This window comes from Oncorhynchus tshawytscha, unplaced genomic scaffold (assembly GCF_018296145.1).
Source record: "Oncorhynchus tshawytscha isolate Ot180627B unplaced genomic scaffold, Otsh_v2.0 Un_contig_8598_pilon_pilon, whole genome shotgun sequence".
Classification (NCBI taxonomy): domain Eukaryota; kingdom Metazoa; phylum Chordata; class Actinopteri; order Salmoniformes; family Salmonidae; genus Oncorhynchus; species Oncorhynchus tshawytscha.
In genome coordinates this window covers 1-21,458 of record NW_024608344.1, presented here as the reverse complement: position 1 = coordinate 21,458, position 21,458 = coordinate 1, and the positions used below count along the sequence as shown (strand labels likewise).

The 21,458-nt window shown below is 43.3% G+C and overlaps 1 protein-coding gene across 1 annotated transcript; it reads left to right on the top strand.

Annotated features, from left to right (window-relative positions):
- Positions 1 to 9,624: 9,624 nt before the first annotated feature.
- On the top strand, positions 9,625 to 18,003 carry LOC121843465 (dynamin-2-like). The gene is made up of 3 exons (XM_042313055.1): positions 9,625 to 10,132; positions 15,944 to 16,016; positions 17,857 to 18,003. The coding sequence occupies exons 1-3, from the start codon at positions 9,972 to 9,974 to the stop codon at positions 18,001 to 18,003; spliced, it is 381 nt and encodes a 126-aa protein (XP_042168989.1). The 5' UTR covers positions 9,625 to 9,971.
- The last annotated feature ends 3,455 nt before the right edge of the window (positions 18,004 to 21,458 follow it).

The window sequence follows — 21,458 nt, the reverse complement described above, 5'->3', positions numbered from 1 at the left end:
ACAATACTACATTACATAACACAGCACTACAGTACACAGAACAACACAATACATTACATAACACTACACTACAGTACACAGAACAACACAACACAATACATTACATAACACTACACTACAGTACACAGCACAATACTACATTACATAACACAGCACTACAGTACACAGAACAACACAACATAATACATTACATAACACAGCACTACAGTACACAGAACAACACAACATAATACATTACATAACACAGTACTACAGTACACAGCACAATACTACATTACATAACACAGCACTACAGTACACAGCACAATACTACATTACATAACACAGCACTACAGTACACAGCACAACACAACATAATATATCACATGCATTATAATGGAGACAAACGGCCTACATAAAGCTGTCCCAACAGCAGAGATTTATTTTCAGCACCGTGGAGTGAATCCTTACCACCTCTACACCTGGATATCAGAGGAGCCTTGTTTTCAGCACCGTGGAGTGAATCCTTACCACCACTACACCTGGATATCAGAGGAGCCTTGTTTTCAGCACCGTGGAGTGAATCCTTACCACCACTACACCTGGATATCAGATGGGCCTTGTTTTCAGCACCGTGGAGTGAATCCTTACCACCACTACACCTGGATATCAGAGGAGCCTTGTTTTCAGCACCGTGGAGTGAATCCTTACCACCTCTACACCTGGATATCAGAGGAGCCTTGTTTTCAGCACCGTGGAATGAATCCTTACCACCACTACACCTGGATACCAGAGGAGCCTTGTTTTCAGCACCGTGGAGTGAATCCTTACCACCACTACACCTGGTTATCAGAGGAGCCTTGTTTTCAGCACCGTGGAGTGAATCCTTACCACCACTACACCTGGTTATCAGAGGAGCCTTGTCTGGCAGCGAAACAGTTCTTTCAGCCTCATTTACTGCCTTTAGAGAAAAAGCTGATATTGCTGACTTGCTTAAACAAATGTGGTTTCTACTGACAATTGAGATGTACAAACTATTGCATAAGCAAACGATGAGTGGATAAGAAGCAATCTGTAATTTAGATGAAGGCATTAATAAGCGAGCTACGACAGACATAGTCATAACTATTTGTTCAGCACTTTTGAAATGTACAGCGACAGAATTCAGAACATGGGCTGCTCTTACAGTGTTCTCCCTGTACACCAAGTCAGAACCGTAGGATAAATAAAAGGGAACATATAAGCAGATAATGAAATATTATATGATGGCATTTCTCTAAGGCATTAGACTACATGTGCAACACCAAGTCAGAACAGAAGGCTATGTTATGAGGGGGAAAGGGACCAAATTATTAGGGTGATTTACATGGGCTACTAACAGCTTACTACACAACATACACTTCTTATTACTTTCTTAGCTACAGTATACATCTCTCCCTGGCATATTACACCATTTATGCAGCAGCATACAAGACATTTTTGGACTCACCTTGTTGTGCTGTGCTCACTTGAACAGGAAGGTGGTGCGGCAGTCCTTCTTGGTGGAACATTTTGTCATCAAAGTCTGGCGTTCTCTGGATTTATGGTGCTTTCAAGACAACTGGGAGTCTCTGTATATGTGTAGTGGAAACTAATACAATACTGATGCAATAATGGAGTCTCTGTATATGTGTAGTGGAAACTAATACAATACTGATGCAATAATGGAGTCTCTGTATATGTGTAGTGGAAACTAATACAATACTGATGCAATAATGGAGTCTCTCTGTATATGTGTAGTGGAAACTAATACAAAACTAATACAATAATGGAGTCTCTGTATTTGGTAAACTACCGGGTTACTACACAGTTGGTCATCTCTCGTGAACAGGCACCTCACACAACTGGCATCATATCTTAACGTCTGTCAACACACTGGGGGATGCGACAACTAACCAGGAACTTTGTTCCGTGTGTGTAGAATTTAAAGCACTTATAATTTTTTGAAAAATTACGATTTTGCAGCTGTTTGTATGTTTCGTATTTTGGAACATGACAGAGACATGCCTTTAACCAGAGAGGAAGAGGAGGAGACATGCCTTTAACCAGAGAGGAAGAGGAGGAGACATGCCTTTAACCAGAGAGGAAGAGGAGGAGACATGCCTTTAACCAGAGAGGAAGAGGAGGAGACATGCCTTTAACCAGAGAGGAAGAGGAGGAGACATGCCTTTAACCAGAGAGGAAGAGGAGGAGACATGCCTTTAACCAGAGAGGAAGAGGAGGAGACATGCCTTTAACCAGAGAGGAAGAGGAGGAGACATTTGAACCAAAGACTTACCTTTAACATGCAAACAAGCTCCACATTCTAGTATCTTTTCTAGCACGTCTCCCCCATAACATAATCAAGCATCTGACGCAATACGCCTATACCAATATGTTTGGACAGTAACACTCTGCCCACATGACAGAACCAGAAATATTACATTTCAGTCTGGTAGACTATAGTTGTGTCAATACCAATACGCCTATACCAATATGTTTGGACAATAACACTCTGCCCACATGACAGAACCAGAAATATTACATTTCAGCCTGGTAGACTATAGTTGTGTCAATACCAATTCGTTGTGAGAAGAAGGCAAGGAGAGAGGAATTCGGGAAATTAAATTGAGATCTGTAGTGCCTCTGTCAGTGTGTTTCTGTCATCTGATCTGTAGAGGGCGCTCTATCTCTGATTCCAGTATGAGATGTAGGAACAGAGATGTGATTGGTAATAGAGACCGATGGCAGAGGGCTATTTAAGGCGGCCAGACGTTTAAATAATAATGATAAAGGTTAATTGCAGGGGGGCTGGACATTCTCCACCTGCGATTATACTGTATAAACTGTATGAAAAAGCAACACACAACTATCCAATAAAGCACTTTTCTTGATTTTACATGTTGTTAAAAGTAACCAGGAAAGAAGTGGAGGCTCAACCAACGTGAGTCAAGGTGCAACCAAAACATTTGATCATCATTGGAAAGGAAAAAAACACAAGACTCTCCTCCCACCATTATTCTTGTTTTAGTTAAAAACGATCAATAGCTTCTTAAAAGGAATTAGGTCGATTTAAAATCATCTGAAAAACGAAGCATCTCAATAAATAACACAAAGATATGTCCAATCAGGTAATAACACAAAGATATGTCCAATCAGGTAATAACACAAAGATATGTCCAATCAGGTAATGTCACAAAGATATCTCCAATCAGGTAATGTCACAAAGATATCTCCAATCAGGTAATGTCACAAAGATATGTCCAATCAGGTAATAACACAAAGATATGTCCAATCAGGTAAGGGAACAAAGATATGTCCAATCAGGTAATGGAACAAAGATATCTCCAATCAGGTAATGGAACAAAGATATGTCCAATCAGGTAATAACACAAATATATGTCCAATCAGGTAATAACACAAAGATATGTCCAATCAGGTAATGGAACAAAGATATCTCCAATCAGGTAAGGGAACAAAGATATCTCCAATTAGGTAATGGAACAAAGATATGTCCAATCAGGTAATGTCACAAAGATATGTCCAATCAGGTAATGGAACAAAGATATGTCCAATCAGGTAATAACACAAAGATATGTCCAATCAGGTAATGGAACAAAGATATCTCCAATCAGGTAAGGGAACAAAGATATGTCCAATCAGGTAATGGAACAAAGATATGTCCAATCAGGTAATGGAACAAAGATATGTCCAATCAGGTAATGGAACAAAGATATGTCCAATCAGGTAATGGAACAAAGATATGTCCAATCAGGTAATGGAACAAAGATATGTCCAATCAGGTAATGGAACAAAGATTTCAGGTAATGGAACAAAGATATGTCAATCAGGTAATGGAACAAAGATATGTCCAATCAGGTAATGGAACAAAGATATGTCCAATCAGGTAATGGAACAAAGATATGTCCAATCAGGTAATGGAACAAAGATGGAACAAAGATATGTCCAATCAGGTAATGGAACAAAGATATGTCCAATCAGGTAATGGAACAAAGATATGTCAAATCAGGTAATGGAACAAAGATATGTCCAATCAGGTAATGGAACAGAAAGATATGTCCAATCAGGTAATGGAACAAAGATATGTCCAATCAGGTAATGGAACAAAGATATGGTAATGGAACAAAGATATGTCAATCAGGTAATGGAACAAAGATATGTCCAATCAGGTAATGGAACAAAGATATGTCCAATCAAAGATATGTCCAAATCAGGTAATGGAACCAATCAGGTAATGGAACAAAGATATGTCCAATCAGGTAATGGAACAAAGATATGTCCAATCAGGTAATGGAACAAAGATATGTCCAATCAGGTAATGGAACAAAGATATGTCAAATCAGGTAATGGAACAAAGATATGTCCAATCAGGTAATGGAACAAAGATATGTCCAATCAGGTAATGGAACAAAGATATGTCCAATCAGGTAATGGAACAAAGATATGTCCAATCAGGTAATGGAACAAAGATATGTCCAATTAGGTAATGCCACAAAGATATGTCCAATTGATATGTCCAATCAGGTAATGGAACAAAGATATGTCCAATCAGGTAATGCCACAAAGATATGTCCAATCAGGTAATGCCACAAAGATATGTCCAATCAGGTAATGTCACAAAGATATGTCCAATCAGGTAATGTCACAAAGATATGTCCAATCAGGTAATGTCACAAAGATATGTCCAATCAGGTAATGTCACAAAGATATGTCCAATCAGGTAATGGAACAAAGATATGTCCAATCAGGTAATGGAACAAAGATATGTCCAATCAGGTAATGGAACAAAGATATGTCCAATCAGGTAATGCCACAAAGATATGTCCAATCAGGTAATGGAACAAAGATATGTCAAATCAGGTAATGGAACAAAGATATGTCCAATCAGGTAATACCACAAAGATATGTCCACAAAGATATGTCCAATCAGGTAATGGAACAAAGATATGTCCAATGGAACAAAGATATGTAATCAGGTAATGGAACAAAGATATGTCCAATCAGGTAATGTCAAAGATTTGTCAAAGGTATATGTCCAATCAGGTAATGGAACAAAGATATGTCCAATCAGGTAATGGAACAAAGATATGTCCAATCAGGTAATGGAACAAAGATATGTCCAATCAGGTAATGGAACAAAGATATGTCCAATCAGGTAATGGAACAAAGATATGTCCAATCAGGTAATGGAACAAAGATATGTCCAATCAGGTAATGCCACAAAGATATGTCCAATCAGGTAATGGAACAAAGATATGTCCAATCAGGTAATGGAACAAAGATATGTCCAATCAGGTAATACCACAAAGATATGTCCAATCAGGTAATGCCACAAAGATATGTCCAATCAGGTAATGCCACAAAGATATGTCCAATCAGGTAATGCCAAATTCCAGTCTGAAGGATGCTTTGAAGTCATTTCCCTCAGTCATTAGGCGTTGTTTGTCTCACTCCCTTCTAACGAGTCTTTGTGAGTCATAGGGAGGGAAACATAAGGGACGTGTTCCTTAGAGTCGTTTCTTTCAGCAGTGGGGTCATAGTATTGTGTAGCTTGAACATTACCATTGAAACACTGATTCCCATGAAGAAGAGAGAATCAACATGCCACATGGGCGTTAGACGCGCCTGAAAACAGCTAGAAAACACACTATAGACACCATGGAGTTTGCCATTTTGACACTGAAAGGCAGATTTTGGCGGGGATTTGTATGCAGGTCTTTAATTCATGTTCAGAATTGATCAAAGGGCCGGTGTAAATTACTAAATTACTACCAGTATAACACCATCAAAGGATGCCACCTTTCCAACAAGACAGTTTGTCAATTTTCTGCCCTGCTAGAGCTGCCCAGGTCAACCGTAGGTACTGTTATTGTGAAGGGGAAACATCTAGGAGCAACAACGGCTCAGCCGTCGTGGTAGACCACACAATCTCACAAAACGGGACCGCAGAGTGCTGAAGAGCACACTTGTCTGTCCTCGGTTGCAACACCCACTAGCGAGTTCCAAACTTCCTCTGGAAGCAACGTCAGCACAAGACCTGTTTGTCGGGAGCTTCATGAAATGGGTTTCCATGGTTGAGCAGCTGCACACAAGCCTAAGATCACCATGCGCAATGCCAAGCGTCGGCTGGAGTGGTGTAAAGCTCTCCACCATTGGACTCTGTAGTTGTGTAAGCTCGTTCTCTGGAGTGATGAATCACGCTTCACCATCTGGCAGTCCGACAGAAGAATCTGGGTTTGGCGGATGCTAAGTTATAGCAGCAAAGGAGGGTCCAACTCCATATTTATTTCAATAAATCAATTGTATTTATAAAGCCCTTTTTACACCAGCCGATGTCACAAAGTGCTGTACAGAAACCCAGCCTGAAACCTCAAACAGAAAGCAATGAGCAATGCAGATGTAGAAGCACTGCGGCTAGGAAAAACTCCCTAGAAATGCAGGAACCTAGGAAGAAACCTAGAACCTGGCTGTATCGGGTGGAGGTTATAACAGAACATGGCCAAGATGTTCAAATGTTCATAGATAATAATATGATTACAATGAGATATAGGCCTAGATGAGCCTGGCCCTTGGTCACCCCCCCACACACACACACACATTGCAGAAGTGTTGACCAGCAGGATCAGATAATAATAATCACGTCGTTGTAGAGTGTGCAACAGATCAGCACCTCAGGAATCATATTAATGCCCATGATTTTGGAATGAGATGTTTGATGAGCAGGTGTCCACATACTTGGTGTCTGGACTGCTCTGGGCATCTTTACACTGCTCACCACAATAGTGAAGTCACTCGTATACCTGCTCTGCCCCTCATCGACCCTCCTAAACCCCAGAAAGGCCTGTCCTCCTCCCCTCCACCCCCCAGAGTAGGAGTGTTTCTGGACTGGCCAGCTGGCAGTCTGTCCCTCTATGAGGTCTACTCTGACACAATGACTCCCTTGTACACATTCCAGACCACATTCACTGAGCCCCTCTACCCAGGGTTTAGGGTTTGGAATGAGGGCTCTTCAGTGTCCCTGAGCCAGGTAGAGTCGTCTCCTTTGTCCTGGAGGAACACCTGGGTCTCCATGGAAACACAGTCACACTCCTGTTCTAACTCAACCATGTGACATGATGGGGTGTTGTTGACAGTGATCATGACATCAAATATGGACATTGTAACAGATAAATGTTGTTGACAGTGATCATAACTACAGATATGGACATCACGAGTTCAGAAATAGACACTATGCAGAAATGTCCTGGTTGCAAAAATTCTATTATAAACTGGGTGGTTCGAGCCATGAATGCTGATTGGTTGACAGCCATGGTATATCAGACCGTATATCACGGGTATGGCAAACCATTTATTTTTCCTGCTCTAATTACGTTGGTAATCAGCTTATAATAGCAATAAGGCACCTCGGGGTTTGTGATATTTGGCCAATATACCACGGCTAAGGGCTGTGTCCAGAACAGCCCTTGGCCATGCTATATTGGTCATACACCACACCTCCTCTGGCCTTATTGCTTAAATAGTTCACCTACTTTCAGTTTATGTGATAAAACAAGCAAGTGTAGTGCAGAGAATCATTGTACCATCTAAACTGCTGTGAAATATATTTTCCATAACCAAAAATATTGTATATTTAGCTGTTTAAAGCTGCTGTACAAAACCGAAAGTAAAAGATGCAAAAACAAAACTCTAAGAACGGGAAGCATAGAAATAGTGCACATAGAAGAGATATACCGCGTCTTAAGACTTGCTTTCGATGAGAACGACAGATCTATATGTAACGGCTGTCGTAGGTGGAAGAAGGTGAGGACCAAGGTGCAGCGTGGTACGTGTTCACGCTTTTAATAAAGGAACTGAACACTGATAATCAAAACGTAGAGAACAACTGAAACAGTTCTGTCTGGTGCAGACACAAAAACAGAAAGCAAACACCCACAACCAAAATGGGGGAAAACAGGCTACCTAAGTATGATTCTCAATCAGAGACAACGAACGACACCTGCCTCTGATTGAGAACCATACTCGGCCAAACACATAGAAATATAACATAGAAAAAAAGAACATAGACTACCCACCCCAACTCACGCCCTGACCAACCTAACACAAAGACATAAAAAAGGAACTAAGGTCAGAACGTGACATTAAACTCACATTTCTATATGAATTTGGTCCGGTCGCCCCCAAAAAGTTACATACTGCAGGAACAAAACTTAAGATCGTGAAAAACAAAACTCGAAGAAAGGGAAGCATAGAAATAGTGCACATAGAACAGATCTACCGCGTCTTAAGACTTGCTTTCGATGAGAACGACAGATCTATAACTCACATTTCTATATGAATTTGGTCCGGTGACATACTGCAGCTTTAATGATTATATTCTTGTGACTGTGTTTTCTGTTCTGTGCTGTAGGCCAACCTGGTCTCAGAGCAGGTCATATTATTCTGTAAGTAAATCCAAGACTTTCCATGTTACGTTAGGTGTGGTTACATAATACGGATCGTTATTTTAAGAGAAAAACGAAAGGAGGGTGATTGGTCAGGGTGGATAGGTGGGCGTATAAGGTGAACATTTAGCAACTCCAAGGTTGCGAGTTCAAACTTCATCACGGCCAACTTTAGCATTTGAACTAATTAGCAACTTTTCAACCACTTACTACTTTTTTTTAGCTACTTTGCAACTACTTAGCATGTTAGCTAACCCTTCCCCCTAACCCTAACCTTAACCCTTATAGCTAACCCTTCCCCTAACCTTAACCAGATTTACATACAGAATAATAAGAAATGCTCTGAGACCAGGTTGTGTAGGCTGCTATAAAATACCTTAAACTTTGAATACGAGACATTGTATTTTTGTAAAGAAAGTGGTTGATCAAATCTATGGTTTGTAAATATTACTCTGTGTGTTAAATAATCCCACTGTGGTCGTGGGGAGATTCCTGATTATATTCCTGTACCTGTTCTGTTAGAGGGTTGTACCGTAAAAGGCCTTTACCTTTGAATAGGAGACATTATGTTGCTAAATCAGTGATTGACTTTATATCAATGCTGTATATCAATGCTGTATATCAATGCTGTATATCAATGCTGTATATCAATGCTGTATAACGATACTGTATAGTAAGCTACTGTATCAATAGATCTAGTTATTCACATATTTTTGTGATTGAACAAGCATTTCGCTGCACTCACAATAACATCTGCTAACCATGTGTATGTGACCAATAAAATGTGATTTGTTTTGCATCTTGCTCTAAACACAACACTCCTGTTTATGTCTGATTATCTCAAGAGAAGTAAAGCTTTGACACGAACTGGTGTGGGTTTCACCTATTCAGCTCTTTCAGATCAGTGTAGTTGAATTAAGGTCAAATAAAAGGAGACAATGAGAGGATGCAAAGGTGAGAAAGACACTTTAAACTTTTGAGAAGGGGCGGGGAGAAGGGTATTTGATTGACACCCTTTGCGGCCAATAGCAGGACATTGCCGGGTCCACGGAGGCGTGTCTAACGTCCATTTTTTTCTCAACGCACGAAAACCAATCATACAGTAGGCTCCTCCTATACGTTGACAGACACTGTGATGACCAATGAGAAGAGGTGTAAGTGGATGACAGGCGGAGCCACGGTCTGGAGCAGAGTCTGCGTGTCGCCTGACCGGATGATGACTGACTGAAGTTTTATCACTGTTGTTTTCTATTCCGACTTTTCTATTCATTTAAATAGCGCGTCACTGTAGCGCTGTTATTTAGAATCTAGTTACTGAGCCGAACCCAAATCTGACAACAATCACGTTTCAACAGTCGACTTGACTTTTACGCTTTTTCCGTGAAAGGAAACTCCAGTTCGCAAGTGAGAGAGCGCAAAGATCCGACCCATTTCTCTCTCGGAGTCTTGTCTCTCTCTCCCTGTCTCTCCGAGAATCCTGAGTTGAGTCCGCCGGAGAGAAGAGCAGCAGCCATGGGGAACCGGGGTATGGAAGACCTTATTCCCCTCATCAACAAGCTCCAGGACGCCTTCAGCTGCATCGGCCAGAGCTGCAACCTGGACCTGCCGCAAATCGCCGTGGTCGGAGGGCAGAGCGCCGGGAAAAGCTCCGTTCTGGAGAATTTCGTTGGAAGGTGAGTAGTAATGGTTAACTCTGGTCCTTGGCGTTACTACGCGTTCATACATTTATGAGTGGAAGAGGGAACGAGCACTAACGCTCTGGACCAGAGCTGGGTAACGGGTTGAGTATAGAAATACTATACACATAGATAGTCAATCTATATAAAGTGAAGGGTTGGATGCATGCTCGCGGAGCTTTGGGTCTTTTTACATCAAGTTTGTAGTGCAAGTTATATGCTATATATACCGTCCCTTGCATGGCGTAAAAGTAGCCAACGAAGCAACATCGGGTCTACGAGTTGTCACGTCTTTTTTCCGGTTCTGATGAGCGGGTTTATTCACGAATAACGTTTACGCACTTTGCGCAACTAGCTGTCAAAATAAAGGGATAAAAGGCGTGGGGGTTTGAGGGAGGAGACTGAAAGAGAGTCTCTCTCTCTCACTCTCACTCTCTCACTCTCACACACACACACACACACACACACACACACACACACACACACACACACACACACACACACAGCAATCAGCTCATAGACCCACAGTATGTCTGTCTGTTATATTGACTCTATCCTATCGAACTTTAACATGGATCCTGTGTGTGTGGGCACACGTGCGTGTGTTCTTGTGTGTATGTTTATGTTTGTGTGTGTGATCTGGTGTTAGACTGGTGTTTATTTATAGCCTAACATTATATAATATTCAATAGATTGGTCTGTATAATTTGGTCTGTGTCGTGTGTTAGCTTCATAGAGAGGTAGAGAGAGACGTCCCAAATGGAACCTTATTCACCACATAGTGTATTACTTATGAAGGGAATAGGGTCCATAGTGTATTACTTATAAAGGGAATAGGGTCCTTAGTGCACTACTTACAAAGGGAATAGGGTCCTTATTGCAACTACTTATAAAGGGAATACGGTCCTTAGTGCACTACTTATAAAGGAAATAGGGTCCATAGTGCACTACTTATAAAGGGAATAGGGTCCATAGTGTAGTACTTAGTCCACTATAAAGGGAATAGTGTCTGTAGTCTATTACTTTGTATGAAAGATAACACATTTTCTGTCCCTCTCATGCCCCATCCATATTTACAGACTCCTGTGTGTGTGTCTCAGAGAGATAGACAGTAGGGGCATTGATGGGGTGGCTGGGTGGTGAGGTCATTATTGATGTCATAAGCTGTGATGTCATATGTCATCTCTGGTGGACGGTGGTGTGTGTGTGTGTGTGTGTGTGTGTGTGTGTGGTGGCTGCAGTAAGTCTAGGGGTCAACCCTATGTAGTAGTGCACTACACCCTATTTGCCCTAGTCAATAGTAGTGCACTACACCCTATTTGCCCTAGTCAATAGTAGTGCACTACATAGGGAATAGGGTTCCATTTGGGATGTAGGGTGATCACTTCCTTCCTTCCTGTCTGCTTGGTCAGAGCTAAACAGTTAGGAAGAAGTGATGTGTATGTATGTATGTATGTATGTATGTATGTATGTATGTATGTATATGTGTGTGTGTGTGTGGTTCATCAACATTCTACCCAAATCTAAATGAACACGATACAAACCTAAAAAGTAACTTATATTGCCATTGTCAACTATGTAAAGACAGCCTACATAAAGCCAACAAATACAAACATTGTCAACTATGTAAAGACAGCCAACAAATAAACACATTGTCAACTATGTAAAGACAGCCAACAAATAAACACATTGTCAACTATGTAAAGACAGCCAACAAATAAACACATTGTCAACTATGTAAAGACAGCCAACAAATAAACACATTGTCAACTATGTAAAGACAGCCAACAAATAAACACATTGTCAACTATGTAAAGACAGCCAACATAAAGCCAACAAATAAACACATTGTCAACTATGTAAAGACAGCCAACATAAAGCCAACAAATAAACACATTGTCAACTATGTAAAGACAGCCTACATAAAGCCAACAAATAAACACATTGCAGCCTGCAGGTAGAAAATCTCCTGATAAATGTTTTATATTGAATACGTTAACAGAAATGACCGTAACCAAAGTAACAAACATTGAAGATTAGAAATGATAGCAATTAACAGTAAATGTACTCCTGGTGATATATATACATATATATATATATATATATCACCATATCACCATATCACCAGGAGTAAATATATATATATATATCACCATATCACCAGGAGTAAATATATATATATATATATCACCATATCACCATATCACCAGGAGTAAATATATATACATATCACCATATCACCAGGAGTAAATATATATATATATCATATCATATCATATATATATATATATATATATATATCAATGGGGAATTGATATATATATATATCACCATATCACCATATCACCAGGAGTAAATATATATATATATCACCATATCACCATATCACCAGACACTAACAATCAGATGCAAATTCACACAATGAAGTTATGAAACAATGTGCCCAAATTGGCAGGAAAGAGCGCATTCTGCAGAGAGAAGTACATTGTACATCTGGGCGCTGCATGGTCTGACTTCTGCATTGGGCGTGCAGCATTTACGGTGATACGGCTTCAGGAGAAGTCAGGGCTTCAGGAGAAGTCAGGGCTTCAGGAGAAGTCAGGGCTTCAGGAGAAGTCAGGGCTTCAGGAGAAGTCAGGGCTTCAGGAGAAGTCAGGGCTTCAGGAGAAGTCAGGGCTTCAGGAGAGTCAGGGCTTCAGGAGAAGTCAGGGCTTCAGGAGAAGTCAGGGCATTTATGCTTCTTGCGCTTCGCAGAGCAGTGCAGAGCTGTTGTCAAGGAAGTGTGTTTGTGTTTTCTACCGGATGTAATCTCCCCCACCTACCATTTTTTGGTGGTAGGGAGTGCCGTTGGGCCTCTGCGTTGGTTCAACATTTGGGAGGGGCATGGCGATGCGGTAGGGAGTGCCGTTGGGCCTCTGCTTGCCTATGGAGGCTCTGCAATTGGGTCACAACCTCCATATGGAGCCTCTGACCATATCTTCAGATCAAGTATAAATAGGCTTTTACTCTCGGCCTCCATAATGGAATAGTGCCCTGAGATGGGAGCAAATATATATGTATTTGTTACTACTCGACTCAAACAATCTTAGTCAACCAACAGCCTGACGACCAAACAATCGACCAGTCAACTAATTGGGGTCAGCCCTAATGTGTGTGTGTGTGTGTGTGTGTGTGTGTGCAATAGTGGTTGGTTGGGAGAAACTTGACTGTCCGTATTCCCCTCCCCCTTACTGTCCTGGATCTAACACACACACACACACACACACACACACACACACACACACACACACACACACGGAAGCTTTCAGGGCCCTGGGTTGATGCAAAGACGTTGACCTGGAAATTATTTGATTTCCATCGTATCGAGAGTCAAATAACCTATTTCTATCTTCTCTCAGTCTCTCTTTCCCTTCATCTCTCTCCCTCAATCTCTCCCTCTCGTTCTCTCCCTGTATCTATCTCTCCCCCCCTCTCTCTCTCTCTCTCTTTTCTCTCACTGTTTTTCCATCTCTCTCTCTTTCCCTCTCTCTCAATTCAATTTCAATGATCTTTGTTGGCATGACGTATTGATGAAGGGCCAAAGCACAATGTTACCTTAGAAAAAGTGTACACTCTTAGAACAAAAGGGTTCTTCGGCGTAGGAAACCCCTTTTTGGTTCTAGGGAGACCCTTTTTGGAAAGGGCCCTACATGGAACCCAAAAGGGTTCTACCTGGAACGAAAAAGGATCTATCTGGAACCAAAAAAGGTTCTTCAAATCAAATCAAATTTTATTTGTCACATACACATGGTTAGCAGATGTTAATGCGAGTGTAGCGAAATGCTTGTGCTTCTAGTTCCGACAATGCAGTAATAACCAACAAGTAATCTAACTAACAATTCCAAAACTACTGTCTTATACACAGTGTAAGGGGATAAAGAATATGTACATAAGGATATATGAATGAGTGATGGTACAGAGCAGCATAGGCAAGATACAGTAGCTGATATCGAGTACAGTATATACATATGAGATGAGTATGTAAACAAAGTGGCATAGTTAAAGTGGCTAGTGATACATGTATTACATAAGGATGCAGTCGATGATATAGAGTACAGTATATACGTATGCATATGAGATGAATAATGTAGGGTATGTAAACATTATATAAGGTAGCATTGTTTAAAGTGGCTAGTGATATATTTACATCATTTCCCATCAATTCCCATTATTAAAGTGGCTGGAGTTGAGTCAGTGTCAGTGTCAGTGTGTTGGCAGCAGCCACTCAATGTTAGTGGTGGCTGTTTAACAGTCTGATGGCCTTGAGATAGAAGCTGTTTTTCAGTCTCTCGGTCCCAGCTTTGATGCACCTGTACTGACCTCGCCTTCTGGATGATAGCGGGGTGAACAGGCAGTGGCTCGGGTGGTTGATGTCCTTGTTGATCTTTATGGCCTTCCTGTAACATCGGGTGGTGTAGGTGTCCTGGAGGGCAGGTAGTTTGCCCCCGGTGATGCGTTGTGCAGACCTCACTACCCTCTGGAGAGCCTTACGGTTGAGGGCGGAGCAGTTGCTGTACCAGGCGGTGATACAGCCCGCCAGGATGCTCTCGATTGTGCATCTGTAGAAGTTTGTGAGTGCTTTTGGTGACAAGCCGAATTTCTTCAGCCTCCTGAGGTTGAAGAGGCGCTGCTGCGCCTTCTTCACGATGCTGTCTGTGTGAGTGGACCAATTCAGTTTGTCTGTGATGTGTATGCCGAGGAACTTAAAACTTGCTACCCTCTCCACTACTGTTCCATCGATGTGGATAGGGGGTGTTCCCTCTGCTGTTTCCTGAAGTCCACAATCATCTCCTTAGTTTTGTTGACGTTGAGTGTGAGGTTATTTTCCTGACACCACACTCCGAGGGCCCTCACCTCCTCCCTGTAGGCCGTCTCGTCGTTGTTGGTAATCAAGCCTACCACTGTTGTGTCGTCCGCAAACTTGATGATTGAGTTGGAGGCGTGCGTGGCCACGCAGTCGTGGGTGAACAGGGAGTACAGGAGAGGGCTCAGAACGCACCCTTGTGGGGCCCCAGTGTTGAGGATCAGCGGGGAGGAGATGTTGTTGCCTACCCTCACCACATGGGGGCGGCCCGTCAGGAAGTCCAGTACCCAGTTGCACAGGGCGGGGTCGAGACCCAGGGTCTCGAGCTTGATGACGAGCTTGGAGGGTACTATGGTGTTGAATGCCGAGCTGTAGTCGATGAACAGCATTCTCACATAGGTATTCCTCTTGTCCAGATGGGTTAGGGCAGTGTGCAGTGTGGTTGAGATTGCATCGTCTGTGGACCTATTTGGGCGGTAAGCAAATTGGAGTGGGTCTAGGGTGTCAGGTAGGGTGGAGGTGATATGGTCCTTGACTAGTCTCTCAAAGCACTTCATGATGACGGATGTGAGTGCTACGGGGCGGTAGTCGTTTAGCTCAGTTACCTTAGCTTGGCCCTCTTGAAGCATGTGGGAACAGCAGACTGGTATAGGAATTGATTGAATATGTCCGTAAACACACCGGCCAGCTGGTCTGCGCATGCTCTGAGGGCGCGGCTGAGGATGCCGTCTGGGCCTGCAGCCTTGCGAGGGTTAACACGTTTAAATGTCTTACTCACCTCGGCTGCAGTGAAAGGGTTCTCTGGGGACAGCTGAATAACCCTTTTAGGTTCTAGAGGTATTTTTTTTTCTAAGAGTGTAATGAACAATTATTAATAATGAACAGGTTATGGAGTGGTCTCCCTGTGTGTGTGTGTGTGTGTGCGTGTGTGTGTGTGTGTTAAATGATCTGTGTCTTTCTTCAAGGGACTTTCTACCCCGGGGCTCTGGTATCGTGACCCAAGACCTCTCGTCCTTCAACTGGTCAACAACCAAGCAGGTGGATACACACACACACACACACACACACGTGCACACACACTCACACACACACACACACACACACACACACAGGGATGCACACACACTCACTCACACACAGACATACAAACACAAACAAGCACACTCACACACAGACGAAGACATTTGAAGACATGTTATGATAAAGTATCAGTAAAGGAGAATGAGGGAGAAATGTAGAAGACTGATCTCACCATAGAATGACTTAGAACTCTAGAATTAGAATGGACACTGTCTAAAAATCACCTTAGAACTCTAGAATGGACCCTGTCTAAAAATCACCGTAGAACTCTAGAATGGACACTGATTAGAATGGACACTGTCTAAAAATTACCTTAGAACTCTAGAATGGACATGGTCTAAAAATCACCGTAGAACTCTAGAATGGACACTGATTAGAATGGACACTGTCTAAAAATTACCTTAGAACTCTAGAATGGACATGGTCTAAAAATCCCCCATGACCAAAATAGCTTCCGTAATAATCAAGGTCTGTCAAGTTGGTTGTTGATCATCGCTAGACAACCATTTTCAAGTCTTGCCATAGATTTTCAAGTTGATTTAAGTCAAAACTGTAAATAGGCCAGACAGGAACATTTAATGTTGTCTTGGTAAGCAACTCCAGTGTATATTTGGCCTTGTGTTTTAGGTTATTGTCCTGCTGAAAGGTGAATTTGTCTCCCAGTGTCTGTTGGAAAGCAGTTTGAACCAGGTGTTCTGTGCTAAGCTCTATTCTGTTTATTTTTATCCTAAAAAAAGTCCCTAGTTCTTGCATACCCATAACATGATGCAGCCACCACCATGCTCTAACATATAAAGAGTGGTACTCAGTGATTAGCACCAAACATAACACTTTGTATTTTAGGACATAAAGTGAATTTCTTTGCCACATTTTTTGAAGGTTTACTTTAGTGCCGTGTTGCAAACAGGATGCATGATTTTGAATATTTGTATTCTGTACTCTGTCATTTAGGTTCGTATTGTGGAGTAACTACAATGTTGTCTATCCATCCTCAGTTTTCTCCTATCACAGCCATTAAACTCTGTAACTGTTTTAAAGTCACTATTCGCCTCATGGTGAAAAACCCTGAGCAGTTTCCTTCCTCTCCAGCAACTGAGTTAGGAAGGATCCCTTCATCTTTGTAGTGACTGGCTGTATTGATACACCATCCAAAGTGTATCTTCACCATGTTGAAAGAAATATTCAATGTTTGCTTCTTTTTGTTGACCCATCTACCAATAGGTGCCCTTCTTTGTGAGGCATTTGAAAACTTCCCTGGTCTTTGTGGTTGAATCTGTGTTTGAAATTCACTGCTCGACTGAGGGACCTTACAGATAATTATATGTGTGGGTTACAGAGATGAGGTCATCATTCAAAAAGTATGTTAAACACTATTATTGCACACAGAGTGAGTCCATACATCTTATGATGTGAAATGTTAAGCATATGTTTGCTCCTGAACTTATTTAGATTCGCCATAACACAGGGGTGGAATACTTATTGACTCAAGACATTTCAGCTTTTCATTTTTAATGAATTAGTCAAAAAATGTAAAAACATAACTCAAATTTGACATTATGGGGTATGGTGTGTAGGCCAGTAACACAATCTGAATTTAATCAATCATGACATGCTTCGTTTTTGTGGTGACTTACAGATGTTTTCTCTCTCCCTCTAACCTCTTCTCTATCTCCCTCCCTCCCTCCCTCCCTCCCTCCCTCCCTCCCTCCCTCCCTCCCTCCTCCCTCCCTCCCTCCCTCCCTCCCCCTCCCTCCCTCCCTCCCTCCCCTCCCTCCCTCCCTCCCTCCCCTCATAACAGAGTATGCTGAGTTCCTTCATTGTAAAGGTCGTAAGTTTGTGGACTTTGATGAGGTGCGTTTGGAGATTGAGGCCGAGACTGATCGCATCACTGGGTCCAATAAGGGAATCTCTGCTGTTCCCATCAACCTCCGAGTCTATTCCCTAATGGTACACACACACACACACACACACACAGAGCGAGACACTCACGGACATATGTTCAAGCACGGACGCATGCAAACATAGGCACACACGAACATGCAAAACACACAGTCCTGAATGCAGTTCTGCTTTGTTAGGTGCTGATAAACAGAGTGAACAACTAATGGACAACTAGTCAAAGCACAAACCACATGTTTTCCCCCACTGGGTCAAACAGCTGCACAGGACAAAGTTTATAACAGCACCAGTATCTATACCCTCCTTTAGGCCGAGTCTCCTGCCTGCTCGTCTAAACACTACGTCTCTGTTGCTAGGCAGGAAGTCAAGAGATGTGTTTAATAAGACTGTTCCTTCTCCCTTCATCTGACCTGACCTCGCCCACATTCCTCCCTAGTCCACATCTGACCTGACCTCGGCCCACATTCCTCCCTAGTCCACATCTGACCTGACCTCGGCCCACATTCCTCCCTAATCCACATCTGACCTGACCTCGGCCCACATTCCTCCCTAGTCCACATCTGACCTGACCTCGGCCCACATTCCTCCCTAATCCACATCTGACCTGACCTCTGCCCACATTCCTCCCTAATCCACATCTGACCTGACCTCGGCCCACATTCCTCCCTAGTCCACATCTGACCTGACCTCGGCCCACATTCCTCCCTAATCCACATCTGACCTGACCTCGGCCCACATTCCTCCCTAGTCCACATCTGACCTGACCTCGGCCCACATTCCTCCCTAATCCACATCTGACCTCGGCCCACATTCCTCCCTAGTCCACATCTGACCTGACCTCGGCCCACATTCCTCCCTAGTCCACATCTGACCTGACCTCGGCCCACATTCCTCCCTAGTCCACATCTGACCTGACCTCGAAACATTCCTCCCTAGTCCACATACCCTGACCTCGACATTCCTCCCTAGTCCACATCTGACCTGACCTCGGCCCACAGGTGTAGAAGCACGGTTCCTCCCTAGTCCACATCTGACCTGACCTCGGCTGCACATTCCTCCCTAATCCACATCTGACCTGACCTCGGGACCCACATTCCTCCTAATCCACATCTGACCTGACCTCGGCCCACATTCCTCCCTAATCCACATCTGACCTTGGCCCACATTCCTCCCTAATCCACATCTGACCTGATCTCGGCCCACATTCCTCCCTAACCCACATCTGACCTGACCTCGGCCCACATTCCTCCCTAATCCACATCTGACCTGACCTCGGCCCACATTCCTCCCTAGTCCACATCTGACCTGACCTCGGCCCACATTCCTCCCTAGTCCACATCTGACCTGACCTCGGCCCACATTCCTCCCTAGTCCACATCTGACCTGACCTCGGCCCACATTCCTCCCTAGTCCACATCTGACCTGACCTCGCCCACATTCCTCCCTAGTCCACATCTGACCTGACCTCGGCCCACATTCCTCCCTAATCCACATCTGACCTGACCTCGCCCACATTCCTCCCTAATCCACATCTGACCTGACCTCGCCCACATTCCTCCCTAGTCCACATCTGACCTGACCTCGGCCCACATTCCTCCCTAGTCCACATCTGACCTGACCTCGGCCCACATTCCTCCCTAGTCCACATCTGACCTGACCTCGCCCACATTCCTCCCTAGTCCACATCTGACCTGACCTCGCCCACATTCCTCCCTAGTCCACATCTGACCTGACCTCGGCCCACATTCCTCCCTAATCCACATCTGACCTGACCTCGCCCACATTCCTCCCTAATCCACATCTGACCTGACCTCGGCCCACATTCCTCCCTAATCCACATCTGACCTCGACCCACATTCCTCCCTAATCCACATCTGACCTGACCTCGGCCCACATTCCTCCCTAATCCACATCTGACCTGACCTCGGCCCACATTCCTCCCTAATCCACATCTGACCTGACCTCGGCCCACATTCCTCCACATAATCCACATTCCTCCCTAATCCACATCTGACCTGACATCTGACCTGACTCGCCCACATTCCTCCCTAATCCACATCTGACCTGACCTCGGCCCACATTCCTCCCTAATCCACATCTGACCTGACCTCGGCCCACATTCCTCCCTAATCCACATCTGACCTGACCTCGCCCACATTCCTCCCTAATCCACAGCGGTCCAACCTTATCAGTGACCGTAACCATTAACCAGTATAGCCAGTATTTAAAACTACAACCCCCTAAATAAACTGTGAAATGACTTATAAATGAGCAGAAAATAAAACATGATTCACTTTCACGGTTGATTGTTTTGTTGACACCTCCGAGACTAATGTCCTCTGATCTGTAATTACACTATGGACTCTCATTTCCATCTCTCGTCGGACAACTGATAATGACTTTCCGTTTCAGCTGGTGATGCTGAATTCCTCCGTTTCAGCTGGAGATGTTGACTTCATCCGTTTCAGCTGGAGATGTTGACTTCCTCCGTTTCAGCTGGAGATGTTGACTTCCTCCGTTTCAGCTGGAGATGTTGACTTCCTCCGTTTCAGCTGGAGATGTTGACTTCCTCAGTTTCAGCTGGAGATGTTGACTTCCTCCGTTTCAGCTGGAGATGTTGAGATGTTGACTTCATCCGTTTCAGCTGGAGATGTTGACTGTTTCAGCTGGAGATGATGTTGCTGGAGATGTTGACTTCCGTTTCAGATGTTGGAGATGTTGACTTCCTCCGTTTCAGCTGGAGATGTTGACTTCATCCGTTTCAGCTGGAGATGTTGACCTCATCCGTTTCAGCTGGAGATGTTGACTTCCTCCGTTTCAGCTGGAGATTTGGACTTCATCCGTTTCCGCTGGAGATGTTGACCTCATCCGTTTCAGCTGGAGATGTTGACTTCATCCGTTTCAGCTGGAGATGTTGACTTCCTCCGTTTCAGCTGGAGATGTTGACTTCATCCGTTTCCTCCTTCGGGTTCCTAAGAGAGTGATCGCACAAGACTTGAAAAGCAAAAGAAACACAAAACATAACAAGTATTAATAATGCCTTAAACTATGCATAATTACATATGCAAAGAATACAACAAAATTTGTTGACTCTATGCCATCTTCGCCTGACTCTATGCCATCGGGATACTGTTCTGCTGGGTTCCACCATAAAATGAAGGCCCTAAAAAAACCTCCTCATGCTTTCACCCAGTCTTCCCCTGTTCAGGCACAGGTTACAAAAGAAGATCTAATAACATACTATATTCACTTCGCTCATCTCCTCCTCCATGGTCACCTGATAGTGGTGACCTTAATCAACTGTACCTCATCCTGAGGTAAATCAGCACTGTAAATACGTTTCAACATCAAATGGCCCAAGAAGGTGATATCCCAGCAATACTACCCAGGTAACCCCTGCTACCATTAACACTACACATGATGGATACTTCAAAATACCCCTCATTTGCGCCATAGTCTAGTTCCATGCTGATACTATAGTCTAGTTCCATGCTGTTACTA

Bases quoted from the DNA above. Each gene is read 5' to 3' on its own strand.
- LOC121843465 (XM_042313055.1), top strand. From the start codon at position 9,972: ATGGGGAACCGGGGTATGGAAGACCTTATTCCCCTCATCAACAAGCTC. The intron at 10,133-15,943 runs GTGAGTAGTAAT...TCTTTCTTCAAG, and splicing joins CTGGAGAATTTCGTTGGAAG to GGACTTTCTACCCCGGGGCT. The intron at 16,017-17,856 runs GTGGATACACAC...CCCTCATAACAG, and splicing joins ACTGGTCAACAACCAAGCAG to AGTATGCTGAGTTCCTTCAT.